This window comes from Amblyomma americanum, chromosome 1, assembly GCF_052857255.1.
Source record: "Amblyomma americanum isolate KBUSLIRL-KWMA chromosome 1, ASM5285725v1, whole genome shotgun sequence".
In the NCBI taxonomy this organism is placed as follows: domain Eukaryota; kingdom Metazoa; phylum Arthropoda; class Arachnida; order Ixodida; family Ixodidae; genus Amblyomma; species Amblyomma americanum.
In genome coordinates, this window is record NC_135497.1 from 313,292,955 (window position 1) to 313,315,482 (window position 22,528).

Sequence of the window (22,528 nt, forward strand, 5' to 3'; positions counted from 1 at the left end):
AGTGCAGATGAAAACTGTCAGGGAGTAGGTACAAGCCAATAAATTTCACTCCGATCGGCACCAAAACAGCTAAGGACTTGTTCAGAAAAAGGGCGACTACTTATGCTTGGCTAAACGTGCTACCAGAAAGAAACTGGTGGCATGTAAGCACAACAGCAGCTAAATACTTCACATAAACAGTGCCATCTAAAATCTATCTAACTTTTCAAAATTTGTGGGTTGTCAGCATTACACATCAATTCATTGTTTATGCCTAAGCTGTCAATCTAAGAAAAAAAAAGAAGAGAGGCAATCTGAGCTTAACACATTATTTAGCAGCCTTAATCCAGTGCTTCTATTTCTTAATGCAAAGCTGATTTAGATTTTCAACAGCACTGAAAACCTCTTGGTTTATTACATGCTACTACACTGCTATGCAGAACTAACTGGCCATTGTATTAGCTCTGCTTACTGAGAACTCCTTGTGCTCTTATGCTAATGTTGTTTAACTTGCACTTTTTTTTTTTCACTGAAGCCTCTGTGAAAGTTCCCACTGAGCTGCACCAGTTCGTAGTTTCTACTGTAGCTGCAAATGCAGTGTGCACAAGCATCGATCAGCATGACCATAATGCCTACTGTGTAGCAATGCACTCACCACAGGCTGAGTGCACACAACCTGGTTGGCAGCTGGCTTTAGAGACTGAGAGACCTGTTGCTGCTGTGACTGGGACTGCTGCGGCTGCAGGAGTGTTTGCTGTGAGCTCCCTGTCGCTGGTGATGAGGATGAAGCCTTCGAACTGCAGTGAGAGTCTTGGTGTGGTGTTTCAAGCGGACTAGCTCCAGACTGCGGTGCCAGCGGCTTGGTGTCACCACATGTACTGTCTCTGTCAAACTTTTCACTCTGGTCTTTGTCTGCAAGCAGTTAAAGAATGTCTAGACTTAACACAGTGAATCTATGTTAAAAAAGCAAATATTGATGTGTTGGTACACAGCCACATGTGCAGCCTTAAGCCACGCATAACCATGGATTGCACTAAGGCCATTGGGCACTTCACTGCCGCTTGTACATTGTATGATGCTATGCACAGCATCGGCATCGCATGAGGTGTAGCACTTAGTCAGAGACATATGACCTCTTAACAAATCACTTTTCATTCCTTGACAACTTCCTCCCTACAACAAGGGAAAAAAAATGGTCCTTTTAAATGCTCAAATGCATACCAAAATCACACACATAAAAATAAAGACTACCATGAATTGAAAGAAGTACATGAGGCTTGTTGGGTGCCATTATTCAGGCCTGAATTCTATGCCATTCACCACACATTACCAAGAATTCATTCTCTCAAACATATAAAGTCCCCCTAACTATTGCCCTCCCCTGGGATGAAGGACTGCACTTCTTTACACCTCCTCCAACCACTTTCAAAAGCCCCAAAGAAAGGCCCCACCCCTCCCTTAAATAGCCCACATACCCACATGGCTCCGACTCATCTAGACCACATTACCACAGGTGATACATTCTCAATGGGCCTACCAGAGACCTGTGGCCTATTCATTATCCAGGGTGATGTCCTTAAGTTATTGGTTATGACATGTTACGCTGGCAAGGGCTAACTATCATGTCGTAAACACATGGTACAGAAAAAAAAATTCTTTAAACTTCGGAACATTTCCACACAAGTTAGCAATGCAAAATAAATGTGCCAGCTGGACACCATATCAATGAAAACTCCTCTTTGCTACAGCAGAAACAGAAATAAATAATCTGTCGACCATGGCAGGTTCCCTTATTAACAAGCATTACAAACACCTTTTTCATAAAGAGAGTCAGAATGGACACCTGAGCTGCACTTGACTACCAGGTTACAAGCTCTTGTGATACATACCGTATTTACGCACATAATTTGCGCACTTTTTATTCAGAAATTAGGGCTCGAAGAAGGGGGTGAGCAAATTACGGGGGGATTTCGTGAGCGCGACTTAAAAAACTCCACAAAGGTCATAACGCGCAATATAGGTATAGTGTATGTTGCCGCGTATACGTCAGCACCCGGACCCGCACCACACGCTGGCCGCCCCCCCCCCCCCCCCCCCCCCCCCCTCCCTTGCGGGATGGCATGACGGTGCATGCATGAAGCTGAATAAGACGCTAAAACAGTGTCATCGCTTGCGGCCCAGCCAATTGTTCGGTAGTTCCGGATTCCGTAAGTTTACTTTGGCAACTTCGTCCGGGATAGCAAGCACGGATCAATAAATCAATTATCACACCACACAATTCTTTAGCACTACCGCGCGAGCGTCGACCAAACTGCTTGTCGGCGCCTTATCACGGCGCAGAGCTGCGAAGCCAGCGAGAGTAGCCCCGTGCGCACTAGTTGGCCGACACGATTGTCGTCTATGGGCAAGCTTGTGCACACGCGGCTATTCTTGCTGGCTTCGCCGCTCTGCGCCGTGATAAGGCGCTGACAAGCAGTTTGAAACTTGCCGTATAGTTGTGATATCCCATCGCAAGACACGACCGAACAACCAAACACAAGCCGTCAGAGCCACCAAGAAAAGCGCAGCCGGCAGTCGAGTCACATGCATCAACCAAACAAACAGCAGTGTTGGCTCTTCTACATAGAGTTTCTTACTATTAACTAGAGGGAAAGCTGGCGCCCCGCCTATGGGAGTTTGCATGGAGCTTGCTGAACACTACCTGTGCCACCACGGGCGCTCTAAGCATCATGGGGCGGAGAGCTACCGACTACAGAACTACAACTTTTGGCCAAAAAATAATAAAAAAGCAAACATTGTTTGATAATCACTAATGCCCTAGCGTTAAATACCCTTTCCATAAATCGCAACAAACGAGCAGAAAAGCATGTAAATGTAAAGTTTGTCCAAAATAAGCGATGGCTTGCTATCCTATTGGCCAAGCATTGCAGACCACAAAAGCCAATATTTTGTGCTTAACAGGCGCATTTTAAAAAAAAAATGTTTTTGAAAAAAATCTTGTCGCTTCAACATTTTAAAAGATTTTTCCACAGCATTTCAGAAAACAAAAACCTTTTATTGGCGTCTTGTGCTGTTGCGTTTTCGCTACTGTGGCTTTTGCGCACTATTTTTACGCCGAAGTCGTCTGCGGGCAAAGCGCACCGTAAATACGGAATGGTACGTCTCAGTAACGCCACTCTGTGTTCCTGAAAAAAACCTACTGTCCCGCACCAAGTAGCTCATCGCCCCAAGATGCTTTGCACGCCCATAGAGGTCCAGGTGGAGCGCCGCCAGCTTTCCCTTTAGTTAATAGTTAAGAAACTCTATGCTCTTCTATCAGCTGCCGATCCTTCCCGGAAGCGCTGCTGGCCGTTCCGAGTGGCGATGCCGCTGGTGCCGCCACGATTGTAACAGCGGCCTCTGACACCACCATGAACGTCCAGTGCACAAAAGGTTGAAAAAGCTTTCCAAACAAACACGCGGAATAGCCGAATGACACTGGGTATTGCCATACGGTAGATCCCGCGTGCATGATGGTGGTCTAGCGCAGCGCGGTGCATAAAATATGCGAGTAAAAAATGTTTTTTTGTAAACCCGGGTGATAAGTTAACGGTGCGCAAATTATGCAAGGGCGCAAATTATGCGCGTAAATACGGTATGTACTATCGTGATCAAAATGTTACGGGACATGTATTCTCGGAAAAAAATTAATTCCAGATCAGCATGGCAACCCAATCGAGTGGTAATGTTACCAGTGGATAGAACTACATGTCCCCACATATAATGACATATTTCAGGCCACTGGATTATGACTGTGCCGAAAAATATTTTTTTCCGCACACCAGCTTCTCGTAACCTTTTGATCACAATAGTACATTCACTAAACCACTAATTATGACACTGTTTGGATTCTCAACACAATGAACTGGTACTACATGCATTCTGCCAATGGTACAGTTCCCAAAGGCTTAGTTTGCCTTATTGTGCATTAATTCCTGTGGAGATTCGAATGAGTTCCCGCTTCTGCAAAAGAAGAAGTAGAAACAAATGAGAGGGATGGTGTGGTGACATATATGAACTGGAAGCACAAAAACGCATAGCCGAAAGGACCCGAGTACTTCCCTTAATCCAAGTTCTCTCGTGCTGCCAGTTCAAGTGCACAGGCAAAGGTAGCCTAGCCTGCTTGGTGCCAGGAGAGATTTTTATATACCACCTAGTTCTCGGTTTTCTAAGGCACATTACATGTAAGGAATGAAGTCTCCTGGACACCCTTCTGTGATAGTGGACATGCAGGCATATGAGTACCATTTACCAGTATGCTTTGTCAACCCTACTTTTCAGGATTTTATTAATTTTAAAAATGAAAGATATGTTGAGAGCACCCCTGCACACCACAGTGGTAGCCCAAGACTTCACAAGTTTCATGAGTACAAAGATAAAGGGTTGCAAACTTGTTGCAGAGCATGAGGCATGACAATCAGATGGAGTCATTAAGATAGATCAAATTTAGGCTGCAAAAATGAAGGCTCAAATCACCATTAAAGGTCTTTTATACATAAGAGGCCTGGTAACATGAGCGAAAAAAACATCCAATATTGCCTCTGCGTATTGTGCAATTTATCAAAAAGTTATTTATTTAGGTTAGGCCAACCAACTAACTTTTTAATATTGCCTTCAGGAAAAAAAAAAGTGCCAATACAGAACTCGTAGATCACCTTGAAAAACAGCCAGCTGAAATGTTTTCAACAAGATACCAATTACGTAGCTTTCTTTACTGGCCCTAAAAGTTAGCACGCAAAATTAAAAATCAACTACTTTACAGTGGCGCTACTTGAGTGCCCGAATGCTGTCCCCAACAAGGCTTCGTGCCTACAGTGGGCGCGAGATATCAGATAAGCAGATTTTTCTGCCCAAGATCGGCTCTGGGATGCTCAAGTAGCACCACTATCAAGTGGTAGGTTTTGAATTTAACACGCTTTCTTTTAGGGCCAATAAAAAAATCTACATAAACGGTACCTTGTTGCAAACATTTCAGTGGCTGTTTTACATATTTTGGATTTACACTTTCTTCCTAGAGCCAACACATAAAAAGTTATAGTTAGTCTTCACTATTTACCTATCTCTGCAAGATGGAAAAATTCTGTGAAACAGGCCACAAGACTATCATTAACACAGGGTTGGCTTCACTTGCCTAGGAACCTCTGTCCTTTTTGAAGACTTGGTTACATTAAACTGGGACACCTGGTATATACTGCGTGAGCATGGCTCTAGAATGAAGAAAAAAAAAACTTTCTTATTTCTGCTCTCACTGTTGTTTTCTTTATGTGATGAGCAAATGCACACCTCTGGAAATGGAGTTGTCACTGCTGCTGTGCCTGGCACCCGAAGGCAGGCTGTCAGTGGTGACCAAATTGGAGGTAGCATTGGCCAGGCTCAGTTTATGGCACACTTCAAAGGCCTGCCCAATGGTACGTACCACCCTCATGGCCTGGCTCTGCGGCAACACATTCACAGAACACAGGTTTCAGCAAACTGCAACTCGCACCAAAGCAATACGATGTCCTTGTCCTTCGCTCAGCAAGTCACTACTATATCAGAACACGTCAACAGCACCTATGTGCAAATAAAACAACCCTCTGCACACTGAATGCAGCTGATGATGATTTCCCTCCAACAGAAGCAAAGCCAAAGGGGTATAATGAGATAATGAGATCAGAACACACTCAAAATACTAATTTCGCCTAGTATAGCATGTGAATGAATGACCAAAATTTTCAGAATTAAAATAAAACATCTGTGACAGAGACGAACTTAAGCTCGTGCACCCCATTGTATGTAAGCCATTTCTTCCCCCATTTTTTTTTTTTTTGGCTCAACCCACCTTATCAGCCATGTATACAAATAGATGGCACAACAGACAAGCCCAACACCCAAAGTGAGTAAACGAATGAGTACCAAAGTAAACCCAACCTCAAGGGCATGTAATGTAATTTAATTCTCCATATATCAGAAAAACCCCTGCCACTTCACATTACCTAAGAACTTGTATGCTACAGAAATGCACAACCTCTAGTGGCATTTAGCCAGTGCCCTCTCAACAAATAGCCTCGTCCGAATTTATAAAGCTGAAACAGAACAAGTGTACTGGCACTGCGTTGCTTGCAAATGGCTCCAGTAACTACCCAGCATTCACAGTAGTTACCAATAAAAAAAAGGAACAATTACAGAACCAAGAAGTAAACTGTCAATAAAGGGCCACCTGAAGGCAAAAAATAAAATGCTGAGACACAGAGCACCAAGCTGCTTTAAATTGTCGCCACTTGTGTGAACCTATTAAAGAGAAACTTTCAGGCACCGCTCACAGATGGAATGACAACAATGACAACAGCAGTACACCGAGATAATTCTGGCAATGACGACACACGAGAATCACTAGAAAAATGTTCACATAATTACACACAACTTGGTTATCCTTATACAACTGGGACCGCCGTCCTAATTGCTGCTTCTTTTTTTTAACGTGCTTCTATATGCATAAGTGAAACAGTCAATACATGACAAACCAATGAGAAAACAAGCAGATTGGCTAATTACACTCCTACACCAGTGTAAAAATAAAAAAAAGCTACGAAGTGAATACTGGAGACTTTTTTTAATTTGAACTCACTAATTCGAACTTGCTTAATTCGAACTGCCAGTTTGTCTGAATTGATGCCTTGGTCTCGTCAACAAAAAGTGTATCAAAAAGGGTCCCTTTTGACTCTGAACAGTATGAAAAAATTCTCACAATTGTGCCCTTCAAATTCTAATTATTTAGAGTAGACTGTGTCAGCAAGTCGCCCAGCATGTTTGGGTTTCTTCAACGAAGGATATCCCAGGCACAACACCATGACTGGGGCACCAAAAGAGGACACTAAGTCATTGAAGCAGCTTGAAACATTAAACAAGAGTTAATGCAACTACATGAAGCATAAGCAGTACATTACTGCTTGCTTCTCTCAACAAATTTCCGTTCAGCAACTATACTGCCACAATCAACACAAAACAAATATAAACGTCAGATCTACTACTCAATCAGAGTTGACCAAGGTAAAAAAAAAGGTGAACACATAATCCAAGTCAAGAAACCGAATTTCTTCTAATGCTTCTGGACTCCAAATATAATGAGGACGCTATGCTGACATGCATAAAATAAAAGTTGCCACAGCATGGTGTCCCTCACCTGGAGGTCTATATCCTCTAAGCTAATGCTTCTCTGAAGACCCACAGTTCTTGCTAAATCTTTTCGTGGGGTGCACCTTTTTGCAGTACTGATAGAATTTGTAGTCTTGCTGTCACGAGTCGCATTCTGTGCAGCCTTGGTTGAAATACAGCTCAGGCTTGCCTTGTATTCATTGTCCACTTCAGGTTCACGGAAGCTGATTTTCTTCACCACCTTGTTTGTCTGTAAAGCTGATTCTTTCTCTTGGCTTGCCTTTCCTTGCTCTGTGCGAGAGCCTGACCTTCCAAACTTTTGAGAAAATGCTCTACGCATCTTTGAGGTGTATGGCTTTTGCCATCACTTTTGGCAGCTGTCCATATCACCATGTAGCCAGTTTTCTTTTGACACCATAAAGTCTCTTATGACCTGGACAGGCCAGCAACCAGGTTAGGTGGACTGGTGCAACCCATTAAAGGGGCTCTACACACTGACCAAGGAGAGAGGTGCAACAACAAATAAGGCATCGCATATACACATGGCTGATGCACAACAACGATGCAATGCCAAAAGCAATTCTCCACAAAGCAACTTGAAACAAGTCAAGATGGTGCAGTGAACTGAAACATCAAAATTATTTCCAATGCACAAAAAAAATGAGTCAGTTTCACAAATGCACCCAGCCTACACACGCTATGTGCACCACAACACAATCACTCTCTTTTCCTCCTTATACGAGAGCACATCACCCCACATGATGCTGTTCCATCCTTCAGGTCTGTGCATAGAAGAGCCAGGTGCACAGAGTGCCTGCTTCATTCGTGCTCAGCCGTATAAATGCTGCACATAGGAAACAGCTCCCACAGGGCACTCCAGTACACACGCCAAAAATTGATCTCAATCATCCTTCAGTCAGCAGCACAAGACGTTGTGTCTTACGGCCTGAGGCACAATACAACAGTGCAATTTTCAAGAAGCATGATAAACAGCTAGGACTGCGAGCAGAATGAAGCTTAAAGAATCCCTCGCATAAGCTCACACAACAGAAGTTCCATTTCCTAGCTGGCCAGACGAAGGACCGGAGGCAGATTGCCCAGCTTTACGTCAGACGAGTCGTGAGCGAGCCGGCCCCTTTCCCCAGCCATTCTAAATCGGGCCCTCTCCCTCGCAGGCACTGGAATAGCGCGCCGCCGACTCTCGAGGAGGAGGCCAGCAACTCAGCTCCGCCTCTCTTCCCTTGCTGTGCGACACAGGCAGCGCATGAGGGCGTGCACTTTGTTCCTGGCAAGCTGCAAAAACAATCTGAAACTTGTGCATCTGTGAGCAGCTGCCTCCTTTGTCGCTCACTTGTTTGTTTCATTCTTACTGTAAATTCTAGCTAGTCTTCATGGCTCCCAGCAAGGGGCATGGTACTTTATCTATTTAGAAAAGCACCACCACACAATGCTAAGAAAGCCTAGTAGACTTTTAACCCACTGTTAATAAAGTGAAAACTACTAGTAGTAGAGTGCAGGTACCTAAAAGCAGCTTTTAACTCAATTTGCCAGTTGACAAAGCCAGTGATGACAGACAGCTTTCTCTCAAAGGTGCATTTTCTTGTTTATTAAATGGCCACATACATCATGAACTATCACATACAAACATGTGCAACTTACTTTACCAAAATGCCACTTTTGTTTATAGCATGCTTTAAGAACACAAAAATATGCTGCAGGTTTCTGCACAACTACTTCAGAAAAATCAGCAAGCATATTAAACTAAAGCAGCCGCTTTAACCACAGTTGCACCTTGTAATTCCAAGACAATGAATAGAATGGAATATAAGATTTAACATCTTGAAGCTACACATGGGCTATGAGCGGCATCATAGTGGAGGAGTCTAGATTAAATTCAACTCCCATGGCTCTTTAACATATACTCATATTGCACAGCACACAAGCATTTTTGCATTTTCTCCCATAAAAATGTGGCCCATGGTTGGGATATTAGCCAACGTCCTCATGGCTTGTAGTACAACGCCTTAGCTACTGAGCTACTGCAGTGGGTCATGTGAAAAGGCTACCCGGCAGGCAGCTTTGTACAGACAGTACTCCAAGCGGTTTGCACACAGATTGCAAAAATTCATGCACTCTTGACAAACTGCAAACAGTATCACGAATGCTTTTATGTGATCGGGATAAATAGAATGAAATTAAATGAAATACAAGGCTACAGTAATAGCTATATTATTTGTTACATAAACTGTTCATGGTAGCTACCAATATTGAATGCCTTGGTGGCTACCAGTATTGGATGCCATTACAGGCCAGCATAAACATAAAAAGTGCAAATAAGCACTGCCACAGCCAGAATAGAGAGCATACTTAGGCGTTTCAAAATTCCTCTCATATGCTCCCTTGCAAAGCTTGAGCAGTATTCAATACTTACACAAGTAGATTCCATTCGTGAGCCTGCACAAATTGCAGAAAACCTTCCTTATTTTTCCACGCAATGCGAGAAAGAGTTAGAATACTGAAATGTACTTGGTGTTATTCTGGTCACCACTGTCCAGCATTTTCTTCAACTCAAAACAAAAATGCCTTGGCAGAAAATAAGGGCAACAATTGACCACTACACACATAAAAACAAGTTTAGCTTTATTCTTGTCAAATTTTGTATGCACTACCTCAAAGCCTACATGAACCCTAACTAGTGCAAGACGGATATGAACTTTAAAAGCAAGGATAATGACCATAAAGGTCACTTTCACAATGCATCACACGTTTGTCCAGACATTTGCACAGCATTTCGCGATGCTAAAAAAGAATATAGAGCCCTTTGCCAGAAGGAGGAAGATGAGGCTACATGAAAAGGAAGAACATGGTAAGAGTCTCAATCTGAGTGTTTGGACGTGCGAACCATGCCATGAGGAAAGGGGTGCATGGCACCTGCAAAAGTAGCGGAGAGTGAAAGCAGTGTAGTTACAGGGCCATGATTAATACAGAGCATGCTTTGGCATGGGTGTTCTTTTTTGCGCATCCTGTAGACAAAATACAAAGGTTTCTTGGGGTTTTCCGTGAAAGCACCAGCATCCTTTGCTAGTATATGTATTGAGTACCTCCTAATTTTCGCTTGGTAAGGCATGAGGGGAATCTGATCACAGAAGCATGCTTCGTATTATTATGGCTGCGACTGTGTAGCCTTGGTTGCAAGTCTTCCGGCCGCGCAGTTTGCTCTTAAGCCGTGTAGTAGAGTACTTGCGGCCCCGTTAAGCTGGGGTGAGACTTTAAAACGAGTAATAATAAAATATTTTGCAGCAATGGTATAATCAGAGCTGCATTAATGAAACCTGGCACAAATAATATGCCGAAGTAGTAGTTACAAAAAAGTCTCAAGTTTGGTCAAAATTAATTTCACAATTTATTTTCAATTTTTTATATATTTGCTCATTTTTCTTAGAAATGGCTAGTAACACAGCATTGAAATTAGCAGTGCAGAAAGACAAATTTATGCTACGGAAGTGGAACTAGAATTTTAAGCCTGCAGCGAAAGCTACATTTTCTAGAATTATTTTATTTGTTTTGAATGAGTGAATTCACTCATTTAAAACGAAGAAAAAATTCTAGAAAATGTAAATTTTGCTCTAGGTTCATAATTCTCATTCCAGGTCTGTAACATAAATGCACCTTTCTACACTTCCTTTCTGCAAGGGTGAAATTTAAGGGGCGCCATAAGTGCTCGACTACAAAGCTGAAAATCAAACCATATGGCCTGCAAATTTTTCACCAAGGGTGTACACATGACACATTTTGCCAGAGGGGCAAAACACATAGGCTGATGCTACATTGATGCTACATTTTAAAGCTAAAGCTTTAAAGCTAAATCTTAAGGAGGCTGCTACCTTTCTACTAGAAAAATAGACTGATTGTGGATTACAAAATTTTTCTTAATGTACATGCCTAAATGGAGACCACTACGATGCTTGTCCCATCCCAAAACACTTTCCGGTGCACCTAAGAGCAGGATAAGCTTCTTTTTCTTATTGCACCTTGGGGGGAAGAGTGTTCCAATCCAAAGTAGTTTCATTTAATGCCAACAGCTTCAGGCTATGCTGGCAGAAAGAAAAAGATGGAAGCCTTCACTTGACATACATATGAATGGTCTGTGTCTCATTTAGAAATAAAGGAATAATGTTGGCAATCATCTGTGTTTATACCAAGATAAAAGCAGTGCACAGTGCTTCCCTAGAAGGAACATGTCCATCTCACTAGTTACCACCAGACCGTGACCTCACCTTACCCCACAATAGCCACTCAGGTTCCCATAAAAGCACTAAGCATACAAAAAAAAAGCACAAGATATGAGCAAAGCGCAGGGAACTCTGACAATACTTCATTCAAAAGCCAGAAATAAACATTCCGAGCAACTGCAATACCTCCTTCCCAAACCGTAAATGAGGAGCACTTTCATATTCAGAGAAAGCACTTTCATATTCAGAGAGAAAATACTACACACATGATGAACACAGGTGTTTAAGAGAGTCATCCAAGTTCTCACTAGTAAGAATTGAGTCTTCAAAAAATGATTTGCCAAATTAATTCTCGTTCTGGTACATAAAACTGTTATCAATGGCCAAATACACTCCTGAAACACTAGGCATTACATTAAAAAGATTTATTTTACAAATCAATTACTGGTGGCATGTCCATCATTTGCTATAACTTGCTATATAGTTGAAAAACATCCAGCATCCTAAAAATGCGCTCCTAATGCAAATGGCATAGATGGTGTGTCCGGCAACCAAAGAGCTTGGGCATGTCCTTAGCATGTTGCTTCACAAGTAAAAGGCACTTGAAATTTTCCTGAATTGGTCTGCCAGTCCACAGAGTGTTATTTCACCAAATTTCTTCATATTCCGGCTCTGCACTAATATGCGACTTTGTTGGCTGAATACTTATTAACATTACCACAAAGACAAAAAGCCTAGTTGTCATTCTTCACCTTACAGGTTCTTACACTTGATGAAAATCCAAATAGATAAGGTCATTCTGAGGTAAATTTCCTAAACTGATGAAATTACGGCATGATAAATGCTACCAACACAGTCTTGCCTGCACTGAATCTGGTACAGGAACTTTTCCTCTCTACTGTCTGTAATTTTGAAACAGCGCAAAGACAGCGCCTCTACATGCCATAAAATCAGTCGTGACCCAGCAACCTTTTAAGTCAATACAACATGAAGAGCGCTGCCAAAGTACGGCAAGCTAGAAAACCAACTTTTTACCATGTTGTCCTTTTATTTATTTATTTATTTATTTATTTATTTAATTAATTTATTTATTTAATTTATTTAATTTATCTATCTATCTATCTATCTATTTATTTATTTATTTATTTATAGTGTGGTCTTAAAAACAAGACCACAGCAGATGAGTACACACATTTGCACAATAACACAAAAAGGCAAAAAGAAAAGAAATACAGCAGGCAAGGTATCACCAACAACAAAATTACTAACTACACCTTACTACATCATTATTAAAACATTAGGATATACCACAGTGGTGTAATCACACACAAGAGCCTAATAGAATATGATTAAGCAATGAAGCAAACAGAGTCAAATTACCAAGTAGATTAGCACTCAGAAAAGTGCCAATTATTGCAGCTGTGCAGCTTAAGCAGTAACAATGAATTCAGTGTTACCACATGATCAGCAAGGTAGTTCCATTCTGTAATAGTTCTCGGAAAATAGAAATATTTATAGCTGTTTTTGTTAACATAAGTTTTACTGAAAAAGGATGTTGCATGCGTGTAGCATCGCCACTAGAATAACAAATTATTTGCGAGGTGTCAATACAGTAATGCCCATTGATCAAATGGAAAAATAATTTCAAGCAACAAATACGGTTCATATTAGTAGCAGACAGTAAGCCACTTTTTCTGAGAACGTTATTGATAGAGGTGAGGCCATAGGAATAAACACGTATAAACATTCCACTCATAGTTATCACAACAGCTGAAAGAAAACTAAACCTTGTTGCTGGGCCAGTTGGTGCATTTTGTTAGTATTAACACAACACAGGATGAACACAAGGAAGAAACATTGGACAAGGCATCACTAACAACTGATTTTTCACCGAAAGACACACATATGTAAGCAGGAACATAAGAATTTTACAATGCAGTGATCAAATCCAGCTGCTATTTATAGATGTTATTCCCAGCTGACATCATCTAGCAGTGATTCCAAGCACATTGATGTTGTTCAAGACATAAGAAGCACAGCAGGGTGTGATGACAAGTGATGAGTGCTATTTTGACCCTTTTTACACAAATAATGATTTTTATTGGCAAGCATTGTTTGCCATGTTTTCAATAACGTGGGAACAAGAATTCATACTGTAAGAAAGCTGAAAGCTATCTCTTCTCTCATGAAAAAATAAGACAAGTCAGTCTTAAGCTGATCTACATCTTGAGTTCTCATGGTCACATTCTCATGGCATTATTATGAATTTATGCAATAAATAAGGAGTTTCCCGAGATCAGGCATTGTTATGTATGTTTCTTAATGCCAGTAAGAGACTAATCTGAAAACAAGAGGCTCAAACATGCTGTGTGAATGACCCACACTTCATAATTCAAATTTGCTTCTATAACCAGCAAGATTAGTTGTCTGGAGCATATGTGTATGTAGACACAATGGGGAATAAAAATTTAACAACCAACATTTTCTCTTTTTTTAAATTATTTTCAGTGAAGAATATGAAAAATTTGACACTGCCACAGCTGCTCCGAATAACATGTTTAAAGACTGTCATTTCATTGTTTCTCCATCAGGTTACAGCTACCATGTCATTAGTGGATTTAACAGAGGTGCTGAAATCACATACAGCATGAACACATCAAAGAAAATATTCCTTGTGTTTTGTGTGTAAAGCCATGATTCTGAAGAAGCGCACAAGAGACAAAACATCAAAACAAAGACACTTTGAGCTACACTGAAATTTTAAATTTCAAGATACTCCAAAAAGTACTATTCACTCACTGTTCAAAAACTTATACATATTGCATCCTCTGTGGAAACACTTACACGTTAATGACCATGCATGAATGGTCCTACAAAAAAATGATTTTGCATGAAAGAAAAAAATCAAATCAATGGCAATATGCTTGCTTTCTTACATAAAGCATCACTTAAGGGCACCACTTGCTATTGTAGCCTTCAATATGACGACGATTACAAGAAAATCCACAAGAAAAAGCATAGAAACAGCTGCGAACATTTGTGCACAAGACAAGAAAGAGCTGAGGTGTAACAACATACATTCACAAAGGAGGGAAAAGGCTGCCCCCCCTCCCAATCGGCATGAAAAGGGGGGGGGGTGGGGGGGGGGCAGAAATTTTGTCCTCTATTGATATACCCAGAGGACAAAGAGGTTCTACCTCCCTCCCCTTATGCAAAGACCTGTGAACATCTATGAGTATGCCACTTCCAGTTGCTATCCCCACCATCCACAAAGCAGGTGTATGAGTGTCATCAAAAGGTCTATACTTCACTGAAGGCAGCTACAGGGCACTGCTTAGGTAATGCCTCTACTACATCGGAATTCTATCTGCCTTGTTTCCACCCAGAACAAACAGTCAGCTTCCCAATTCTCAAAGTTCTTTCAATTATCGATTAAACGCACGTACAACACAACTACATGATGCGTGTTGTCGAACCAAGCACAACCTTTCATCATGATGTCTATTTGCAAGTTGCACTTTGGCCCTAACAAGAGATGGCAACACTTTTGTGCAAGGTCTACAAGCTGCTGTCTAACCAGTTAAAGACCTACAAAGTGAATGAAATTTAAACAACAGGCACACACTAGATGAAAAGTAAAAGCACACACCTTCTTTTTGGACTTGAACACGTTGCACTTAAACCCATTGCTACCACCATCTCGCGCAATGTAGCTGAAGATCTTCAGGTCTTGCGAGTCATGGGAAACGTAGAAGATTCTGAAGAATGCAAAGACAGCACACAGCCATTCAGCATCGCACTGGGGTCAGAGGAAAGTTCTTCCATAAAGAATTTTAGACATAACTTTGTCATGAAAACATTCATGTTTCTGTGTTTTGGCTTTACAGTCAAAAGCTCCAAGGGCAAACTGGGCAAAATTAACTTGCAAAAGAAGCATTGATCTCACACTAGAAGAATATTAAACTAAATGTATGAAGCAGCTCATTAAAATTGTTAACTTAATGCTACAAAACATCCGTCCTTGATCTGTCTCAGTTCAAACTGAGCACTCAAAATTATTTTCCTACTCTCGCACAACAGAACTGCAATGCCCATTTGGCACTGCGCTTCAGGTTTAGTGGTGAGAAAGAAAGAATAGCAGAAGTGACCGCTCACTGGAACGGTGGAACAGCAATGTGCGGAGTTCCAGTTCACTAACAAAGATGATAATGAGAGTGCGAGGCAATTCTCATTCTTCCTTCTAAGGGAGTTCAGCAGACAGTATTCTGCGAAGAATTCTGTTTTGCATTTTTTCATGAAAGGCTTCCTTACAATAAAACAGTAATAAAATAGAAATAAAATGAAGATATTGCTGCTCACTAAGACAGGTCTAGAAAGAAAGGCCATGTGCAGAGTCAAGCACAGACAGCCAACGACTTAGTCAGCACTGTGGCACTTTAATGCCTTGGAAGCGGCGTGCTTGACATAACTTGCTTCCTGCCAACCTCCCCTTGCTGCAACCATGGGAACAAACTGGCACTATCATTAATAGTAGGTTCACGACCACAGTGCCATGCAGTGCGATTCTGCCCCTCCGGTTGTCTGTCACTTGTGCTAATAATTTTTTACTTGCTACTGTAGATTTGATGTCTCAAGGCCAGTATAGCATACCATTCTGGCTCCGATTCTATTCTATTTCTGTGTTTCCCAATCTTCGTCATTAGCTGAAGTGATGCCACGGCCTGGCTATCGCTGGGCTTGAGCCAATAATGAAGAGCAAATGCGGGGTGTGGCATCACTTCAGCTAATGGCAAAGAGTAGGAAAACAATGAAATGGAATTAGAATGAAATTGTTAATTATCTCATCAGTTCTGCTATTTCCTTAGTAAGAAAAAAAGGAAGAGGCTGACATGAAAAACTTGCACAATATTCATACAAAACCCCAAGCAGCAGGCTTTATTTCTCCTTCACTCTTTTCTTTTGGCATTGAATGATCAGTAGCCGCCAGTGGCCACATAAAATCTCAGTTCTTCCAGTAAGCTGAACATGACAGTTGCAGGTGTTCACTGTACAGTTGCAACAAGAATTATATGGCACCTGTTTCAGCATTCCAACTCTTCTCCCGCATCTTGTAAAAGAAAAAGGAATGTTTGCTGTGTTCATGAGCAAGCACACAAGCTCCATTTACTTTCTTAGGTATCAAACACCCCTCAATTTTCACTAGGTAAAATATGGGAAAAGTTTTATTGCCAAGCTTGCTCCATACAATTGTCTGCAACTGTAGCTTTTTGATTATATTTACTGCTACTGGGATTTGGCGCCATTAAAGATAAAAGCAAGCAGCCTGATAGATGCTCAAGCACAAAAATGTGAGTATGTAATGCAACAGGAAATCAGGTGACAGCTTTAATTAAAAACTGTTTGTCTTAGCTAAAGATTGTAGCTCACTTCCTTGTAGCTTAACATCCGGCATCCCCCAAGCCTCTGTTTAATACCCGTGCCGCACGGGCAAATTTAATGCCATTAAGAGCTTGCTGCCTTAAGTTTTCATGGCATTCATGCAGTGCCACAAGCAAAAATTAAACGGCAGTAGCCTTACTGCCATTCGCGACCTACTGAGTTCGCCACAACTCGTTCACCCGAGCAATGCATACTGTCACCCCTATTCCACACACAGAAAAGCATGCAACTTTGTTAATAACAACTTCCTAACCAGTAGCAAATGGTTAATTCATAACTTTCAGTCAGATGAGAGAAGCCAACAGCCACAGAAACCAAGCAGCATAGGGGATTTTTTTTTAATTTGTGGTGTTGATCACTGGAGATTATTAGTGAATATTTTATTGCTTAAAGATAATTGACTAGAAAAACAGAAGAAAAAAACAACCACATGCCACCGGCGGGATCCGAACCCACGTCCTCCGAATTATGCGTCCGGTGCTCTACCAACTGAAGCTACGGCGACGGCTCTCAAATCATCTGCTTTCGGGGGTATACATGTTAACGCGTAACCTAACCTTAAGAGCATTTACCAGCACCACCCTCGTCCATAAGCGGCGGACGTAGTATGTATTGTATTACCACTGGTGTGACGTGCAACAGTATCAAACGACGAGTGTGGAAGCTATGTGAGAACCCTCTTATGCTTCCTAAGGCATCAAAGCTGCCAGAACCGAGGCCGTCGTTAAGCAATTAAGCAGACAAAGGAAGGGAAATGATGGGCTCGTTACACATATGAGAGAAGTCAACATCCACAGAAACCAAGGAGCATAGAAGATTTTTTTTTTTTAAGCATAAGCGGGTTCTCACATAGCTTCCACCCTCGCTATTTGATAACGTTCCATGTCACACCAGCGGTAATACGGGACGCAATACATCCGCCGCTTATAGACGAGGGTGGAGCTGGTGAACACTCTCAAGGTCAGGTCACACGTAAACATAAGTACCCCCAAAAGTACATTTAGCAGCCGTCGCCGTAGCTCAGTTGGTAGAGCACTGGACATGTTATTCGAAGGTTGTGGGTTCTGATCCCATCGGTGGCATGTGGTCATTTTTTTCTTCTGCTTTTCTAATGAATTATCGTTAAGTGATAAAATATTCACTAACAATCTTCATTGATCAACACCACAAATTAAAAAAAAAACTATGCTCCTTGGTTTCTGTGGCAGTTGGCTTCTCTCATATCTATAACGAGCCCCTCATTTCTCTTCCCTTGTCAGCACAACTTCAGTCAGACGAGGCATCTCTACTGCATTTTCAATGCGAAGACGCTATTTTTACCAGCACTTCTGACAGTTACTCGTGACTGGTGTACCGACATGCGAGTTTATGGCTACTTTTTCGACTTGCCAAGCAAGAAGAGCGGTATTTTCTGCAAAATAATATTTATATTACAACTGAACAACATTCCCATGATACTGTGCTCATTAGTGGCATTTACTGCCATTTCTTGTGTATGGCATTAACTCCCCCATTAAATTTTCTGATGACTGTGTTCTGTGTCAAGAAATAACTAGCCCAAAGGATTTCTGTTTCCTTCAAACTATACTTATCAGTATTTCTAACTGATGTGAAAAAAATGGTTCATGACTCTAAATACTAACAAATGTAAGAGCATGAGAACCTTGCGCCGTTCTCATCCCCCCAGACTGTTCCAGCTCATCATCATCTGCCTAACTATGCCCACTGCAGGACAAAAGCCTCTCCCATATCTCTCCAATCAACCCTACCCTGTGCCAGCTGCAGCCACCTTATCCCCTCAAACTTCTTAATCTCATCTGCCCACCTAACTTACTGTCCTCCCCCTCTTCCTGCTATGTTTGCCTTCTCTCACAGTCCAGTCCGTTATCCTTACTGACCATCAGTTAACGTGCCTTCGCATTACGTGCCCTGCCCAAGCTTTGTTATTAATAAAAATCAACTGGAGCGAGTTCTTTCATACAAATATCTTAGTGCTCACATAACCAATAATTTCTTGTGGAATGTGCACATCAACTTCATTTCAGCCAATGCAAATTGCATTCTCAGGTATTTATGTCGCAACTTCAGTCAAGTCCCCTTTACATCTTAAACCGACACTGTATCAAACTCTAGTAAGGCCAAAAACTAGACATCTATAATATGGGATCCAGCTTAACATACCTTAAATGACCACACTGAATCTGTACAAAACCGCTCAGCTCGTTTCATTACCTCCAGCTGTGACTGTAGAGCTAGCATCTTCCCAACTAAATCAAATCTTAGACTGCCAGATTTACTTGTCGCCAGATTTACTTCTCCGTACAAAAATTTCTCGCCTGTCCCTCTTACATAAGACATTTTTTGTTCTTCACTAAAAAGCAAACTTCTTTTTCAGCCTTCATATGAATCTCACATTGAACACCGGTTTAAGGTCGCCATTCCCTGTTGATGTACTAATGTTCTCCAAATGAGTTTCGAAAAACTTGCACAGAGTAAAACTACCGTCCCTCCCCCATTGCATCAATTGTGGATTCATCACCTTTCAAGTCAGCAATTACTGACCCCTTTTTGTAACAGCACCATTATTATTAACAAATCTGCACTTTGTACTTTTGTATGCATTTTTCTTTTTGCACTGTACTCACCCCTTCTTTAATACCCTTCTGGGCCCTGAGGGCATTGAAATAAATAAATAAAAATAAATACGGTGCTCACCTGTAGATTGGATGGTTCATTATGAGGTACCTATTGTCATCCCATGCCCACTGGTTTTTCTGAAAATGTAACAGGCTTTGCACTATATAATCTATGACAAAAGTAGTTTAAATATAAAACAGCACTGGCACAACTAAAACATAGCACTGCACAGAACAGCAAACCAAGTAGCCTGTGCACAGTGCCGACCAAATGCTCAGTTATGAACCAAAAATTTTCGAAGGGGGTGAATGAGTTTAAAAGGTAATTGCTGTATGCACTGCAAAATACTGCAAGATTTTGGTGAAGTTATGACAAACACAATATAGTGACAATTAATTTAATGAAAAAAAAAGAACTGAAGCAAAATTATCTATAATATTCTGCATTTAGTCACCAAAATTTAAAGAGCAGTGAACAAAGTGGCAAAGCGACAAGAAGCTAAACCCCGGAAGTATTAATGCACACACTAGGTTTTGAGCGTCACCACAATATTCACAGGATTATCGTCAAGAAATTATAAGAATTACTCACATGTTTCTTGCGCAGAATGATTTTCACCCCATCAACTGAGATGGTAATTGTCACCTTCTTTTTCTTGATTGATTTAGCTTTGAACTCGTACTGCAATAAATTAATCTTTTACAGTACCACAATCAACAATGATAGAGCCAAAGCTAATATGTTTCAACACAGCAGGCCTGTTAGTTTCATGGAATAAATAAACGACCTGCAGAAAATAGGGTGTTAAAAATACGATTACGAGGTCATTAAAGTGGTCAACTGGAGAGGAGTATTAAAGCTGACACGGGGACCACTAAAATCGACATTTGGGCCAATCGGTGTGCAGTCATAATGCAGAAGACCGCGCTTGAAATTACAAATCCGTCCTGCATTCCTCTTTTACTGGCTCGTCGTCTCAAGCGCTGTTTTTTTTTTTTTTTTCACCATGTGGGATTACTAAGTTAGTGTTTCGAAATGTAAACAACAGCACCAAAGAGCACCAGAGCAGGCACTTTTCAAGTTAGCCGATTAGAGCAGCGATTGCAAAGTGCGGTCTCGCTTCCAAGTGACAGATGCCCGACGTGTAAACCACGGAGAAAGTAGGTATTAAGGAGACAGCAATACACAACCCGGCGGAATGTACTATATGAACGGCCGCAGATCTTACCCGAATTCTGCGCATAGCTGCGACGATTTCGACTCGGCTGCTGGGTCGAGGGACATCCATGGTGCCAATGTACTGGGAAAAAGGATAAAGGCAAGGCACGTTTAGGCATTAAAATACGCTGACTAGCTCTTTTTCTGCACTCATGTCTTCCTCCAGTCGGAACAGCACAAATTAAAAACGTGACACGCCCCGCACGAACGACCGCCGCGCGGAAGGAGAGCCGACGATCCCGCTGCTCTTGCTTGAGGATACAAAGCACGAATACACTGGCTAAGCGCACGCACGATCACCTTTGCACCTTATTCTCAGCGACAGCAGTCAGCTCACCTACTCAAATAAGGAAACAGCAAATCAACCAAGTGAAATCAACGGGCACTTACCTTGGCATTAAATGATATTCCATGTTGGAAAGCTTCTTCGCTGTGCAGGGGTATTCTGCTGTCGTACGCATCATCACTCACTAAATTATACTGCTTCTTGGATGGCATGATGCTGCTGCTGTGCACACCATACTTGTCGCTATTATGTCTCGGTCACCGGTACTCGAACACTTGGAAAGCCCTGGATGGTACACATCACAGGAGCGAGTGTTGGAGACCCGTCGCTATCACAAACACACTGAGCAGGTGAAGGCTCCACGAGATGCCCAAAGCGCCGAAGCACCGCACATCCAGCCTTGGCGACGGCTCGCTCCTCGGATGTTCGAGTCGTATCTCCCAATCTTCAGGCGTCTCAGTTTCGACGCCGTTGCCTTTTTTGCGCGCCTGCGACGCTCACGTTGTAGTACAAGCGTGCAGGTGAAACGTTTCTATCGGTGCTTTTGATCTAACAGCCGGATTATCCAGCACCCGCAATACAGTGGCGCATGGTCACAGCAAATCCTTGCAAACTGCACCCAGTTCATAATGCATGCAGTTTACAGGAAGCCATGTTACGTTTGTTTTTCGCTACTTCTATAGACCTTACATGACCGTAGTACACCCGCTGCAGTTTTGGCCTATTGAAAATTAGCTTGACTTGCCTTTTTTGTATTTTTGCAGAATGATGATGATGGTAGCCGTCACTGAATATTACTATAGAACTTTTCGGCAATGCAGTAGTGCTCGTCAGCGTTTTACAATTAAAACAAACTAACAAAATAGTTGCTCATAAGGACATACGAAAAAACCTTGATTATCTATTTGCGACAGAAACCACTGCACCTAGACTGCACTCACCAAGTGTAAGAGCGCAGCGACGGCACAAAAGAAGGAAAGCTGTTGTGTCCTCCCCTTCTTTTGTGCCGTCGTTGCGTTGTTAATATGGTTCTTCTGTATACTTGATCGCACTGCGCCGAACAGATGAAAACATTGAACCTTTCTTCGAATTGTTTGAAAGGATGAGACTATTGATAGCTGATAGCAATCTCTGTTTAAAATAAACTTGCTTCATGAGCTTTTCTTTTTCCCACTCGAACGTTGCAGTGTAACTTGGTGGAGCGCAAACCAGTGGCAGCACTCCCGTCTCGCGTGAAGTGAATGCACTCCACTACGCGTTCCATTTCGCATTCTGCATTTGTGCTTGGCGTAGCGGTATTAGGTGTGTTGATTTTTTTCTGTGGCCTTTTCATTTGTGTGCGCCGTCAAAGAAACTGAACTGCATGGCGATAGCGACAGCAGCACTCTAGGATCTCTCGGGCTGGCTGCGAACCTGTTCATTCGTGCTACTGCAACCCAGCTTTTCATCACTATGGGCGACTATTACGACATCCTTGAGGTACGTCGTGATGCTCCCACGGAGGAGATTAAAAAATGTTACCGGAAGAAAGTGCTACAACTCCATCCCGACAAAAAGAGCACCG

General features: G+C 41.9%; 1 protein-coding gene across 2 annotated transcripts in view; it reads right to left on the bottom strand.

Moving 5' to 3' along the window:
• The window catches only part of LOC144115356 (carboxyl-terminal PDZ ligand of neuronal nitric oxide synthase protein-like), a 58,074-nt gene extending 36,365 nt beyond the window's left edge, over nucleotides 1-21,709 (bottom strand). Inside the window, exons 1-7 of one of the 2 annotated variants that reach the window (XM_077649709.1) lie at nucleotides 21,069-21,709; nucleotides 20,689-20,760; nucleotides 20,052-20,141; nucleotides 19,539-19,597; nucleotides 15,034-15,142; nucleotides 5,302-5,452; nucleotides 635-891 (exon numbers count right to left, since the gene is read on the bottom strand). In XM_077649709.1, the coding sequence (XP_077505835.1) occupies nucleotides 635-891; nucleotides 5,302-5,452; nucleotides 15,034-15,142; nucleotides 19,539-19,597; nucleotides 20,052-20,141; nucleotides 20,689-20,760; nucleotides 21,069-21,176 (846 nt within the window). In that variant the 5' untranslated portion in view covers nucleotides 21,177-21,709. Of the gene's footprint in view, nucleotides 1-634; nucleotides 892-5,301; nucleotides 5,453-7,180; nucleotides 7,607-15,033; nucleotides 15,143-19,538; nucleotides 19,598-20,051; nucleotides 20,142-20,688; nucleotides 20,761-21,068 lie in introns of those variants that run through there. The other variant, XM_077649710.1, reaches the window with a different exon arrangement.
• Between the last annotated feature and the right edge of the window lie 819 nt (nucleotides 21,710-22,528).